Genomic DNA, 1,995 nt, shown 5'->3' with positions numbered 1-1,995 from the left:
TTTTTTAGCTTCCTAATTTTATATTTTTTTTTTAATTTTTTCAATTTATTACATATTTATTTAGCTTTTTTTGCTATTTACGCATTTATTTTTTACATATTTCCAGGATCTTTTAAAGAGATCTTTTAAGTTATTTTAGCTTTCACATTTTCTTTATTCCTAGGTTCTTTTAAAGATCTTTTAAGCTTCTTTAGTTTTCAGATTTTATATTTTTTTTAGATTTTTCCAATTCTTTAGACATTTAATTTTTTAGCTATTCACATACTTATTTTCTTACATATTTCTAATATATTTTAATCTTTATTAGCTTTCACATTTTCTTAATTTTTTTTTTATATTTTTCAATTTCTTAGATACTTACTTAGATTTTTTTAGCTATTTCTGTATTTATTTTTTACACATTTCTAGGCTCTTTTAAAAAGATCTTTTAAGCTTTTTTGGTTTTCAGATTTTTATTTTTTTTTTAATTTTTCCAATTTTTTACACACTTATTTAGCTTTTTTAGCTATTTCTGTATTTATATTTTACATATTTCTAGGTTCTTTTAAAAAGATCTTTTAAGCCTTTTTAGCTTTCAGATTTTTTTTAGATCTTTTCAATTTTTTAGATATTTATTTAGATTCTTTAGCTATTTTGGATTTATTTTTTACACATTTCTAGGCTCTTTTAAAGATCTTTTATATCTTTCATATTTTATTTTTCTTTTTAAATTTTTCTAATTCTTTAGATATTTCTTTAATTTTTTAGCTATTCACATATTTATTTTCTTACATATTTCTAGGATCTTTTAATCTTTTTTAGCTTTCATATTTTATTTTTTTTAGATTTTTTCAATTTCTTAGAGAGATGCTTATTTAGATTTTTTAGCTATTTATGTATTTATATTTTACATATATCTAGGATCTTTTAAAGATCTTTTAAACTTTTTTAGCTTTCAGATTTTCTTTAATTTTTTTGAGATTTTTTCAATTTCTTAGATACTTATTCAGCCTTTTCAGTTTTCAGCTTTTCTTTATTTTTTTTCAGATTTTTTCAATTTCAATTCTTATTTAGATTTTTTAGCCAATTACATATTTACATTTGACATATTTCTAGGCTCTTTTAAAAAGATCTTCTAAGCTTTTTTAGCTTTCAAATTTTATATATTTTTTAGATTTTTTCAATTTCTTAGATACTTATTTAGCTTTTTCAGCTTTCAGATTTTATTATTTTTTTAGATCTTTTCAATTTCTTCGATTCTTATTTAGATTTTTTAGCTATTTACGTATTTATTTCTTACACATTTCTAGGCTCTTTTAAAGACCTTTTAAGCTCTTTTAGCTTCCAAATTTTATTTTTTTTTAGATCTTCCAGAATATTTAAAATACATTAAGATATCTAGGTCTTTTTTTTCCATTTTCCTTTCAATTTAAGACATTTTTAGGTGCGTTTTTATCTTTTTTTTTCCTATTTTTTTTTCCATTTTTTTTTTTTCCCTCCCAGATTTTAAGATTTTTTTTCCCAAATGTTTAAGCTATTTTTTTAGCTATTCCAAAAATCCCAAATCCCCCCCCCTTACCAGGCTGGCCCAACATGCTGGTGAACCTGATGTCGGAGCTGATGGCCGGGTACAGCTCCATCCAGGAGGACATGGAATGTAACTGCCCGTGCTCGTGCAGCTCGTCCAGGAACAGCTGCCAACACAACCAAAAACAGGCATTTCCCATCACTCCTCACACATTCCCATGGGTATGGCTCAGCCTGAAGACTGGAATTCCATTTTTGCTCGAATATGACTGAAAAATCCCGTTTTTTATTGGTTTTTTTCCGCCTTTCTTCACCGTTTTATGACGTCCCAGTTGCACTTCCCTCTCCATCCACATCTGCCCAACCTGATCTCCTCCTGCCCAACCTGATCTCCTTCTCACCAACCTGATCTCCTCCTGCCCAACCTGATCTCCTCCTGCCCAACCTGATCTCCTCCTGCCCAACCTGATCTCCTCCTGCCCAACCTGA

The 1,995-nt window shown here is 27.6% G+C and overlaps 1 protein-coding gene across 2 annotated transcripts in view; it reads right to left on the bottom strand.

Moving 5' to 3' along the window:
• Nucleotides 1–1,995, bottom strand: part of PRPF40A (pre-mRNA processing factor 40 homolog A) — a 22,035-nt gene that overhangs the window by 6,406 nt on the left and 13,634 nt on the right. For both annotated transcript variants that reach the window (XM_027656206.1, XM_027656205.1), the window contains exon 15: nt 1,559–1,673. In XM_027656206.1, the coding sequence (XP_027512007.1) occupies nt 1,559–1,673 (115 nt within the window). The remainder of the gene's footprint in view (nt 1–1,558; nt 1,674–1,995) is intronic.

The sequence above is a fragment of the Corapipo altera genome, unplaced genomic scaffold (genome assembly GCF_003945725.1).
Source record: "Corapipo altera isolate COAL_440 unplaced genomic scaffold, ASM394572v1 68, whole genome shotgun sequence".
In the NCBI taxonomy this organism is placed as follows: Eukaryota; Metazoa; Chordata; class Aves; order Passeriformes; family Pipridae; genus Corapipo; species Corapipo altera.
The sequence above is the reverse complement of the archived record's forward strand: the minus strand, read 5'-3'. Positions and strand labels throughout refer to the sequence as shown.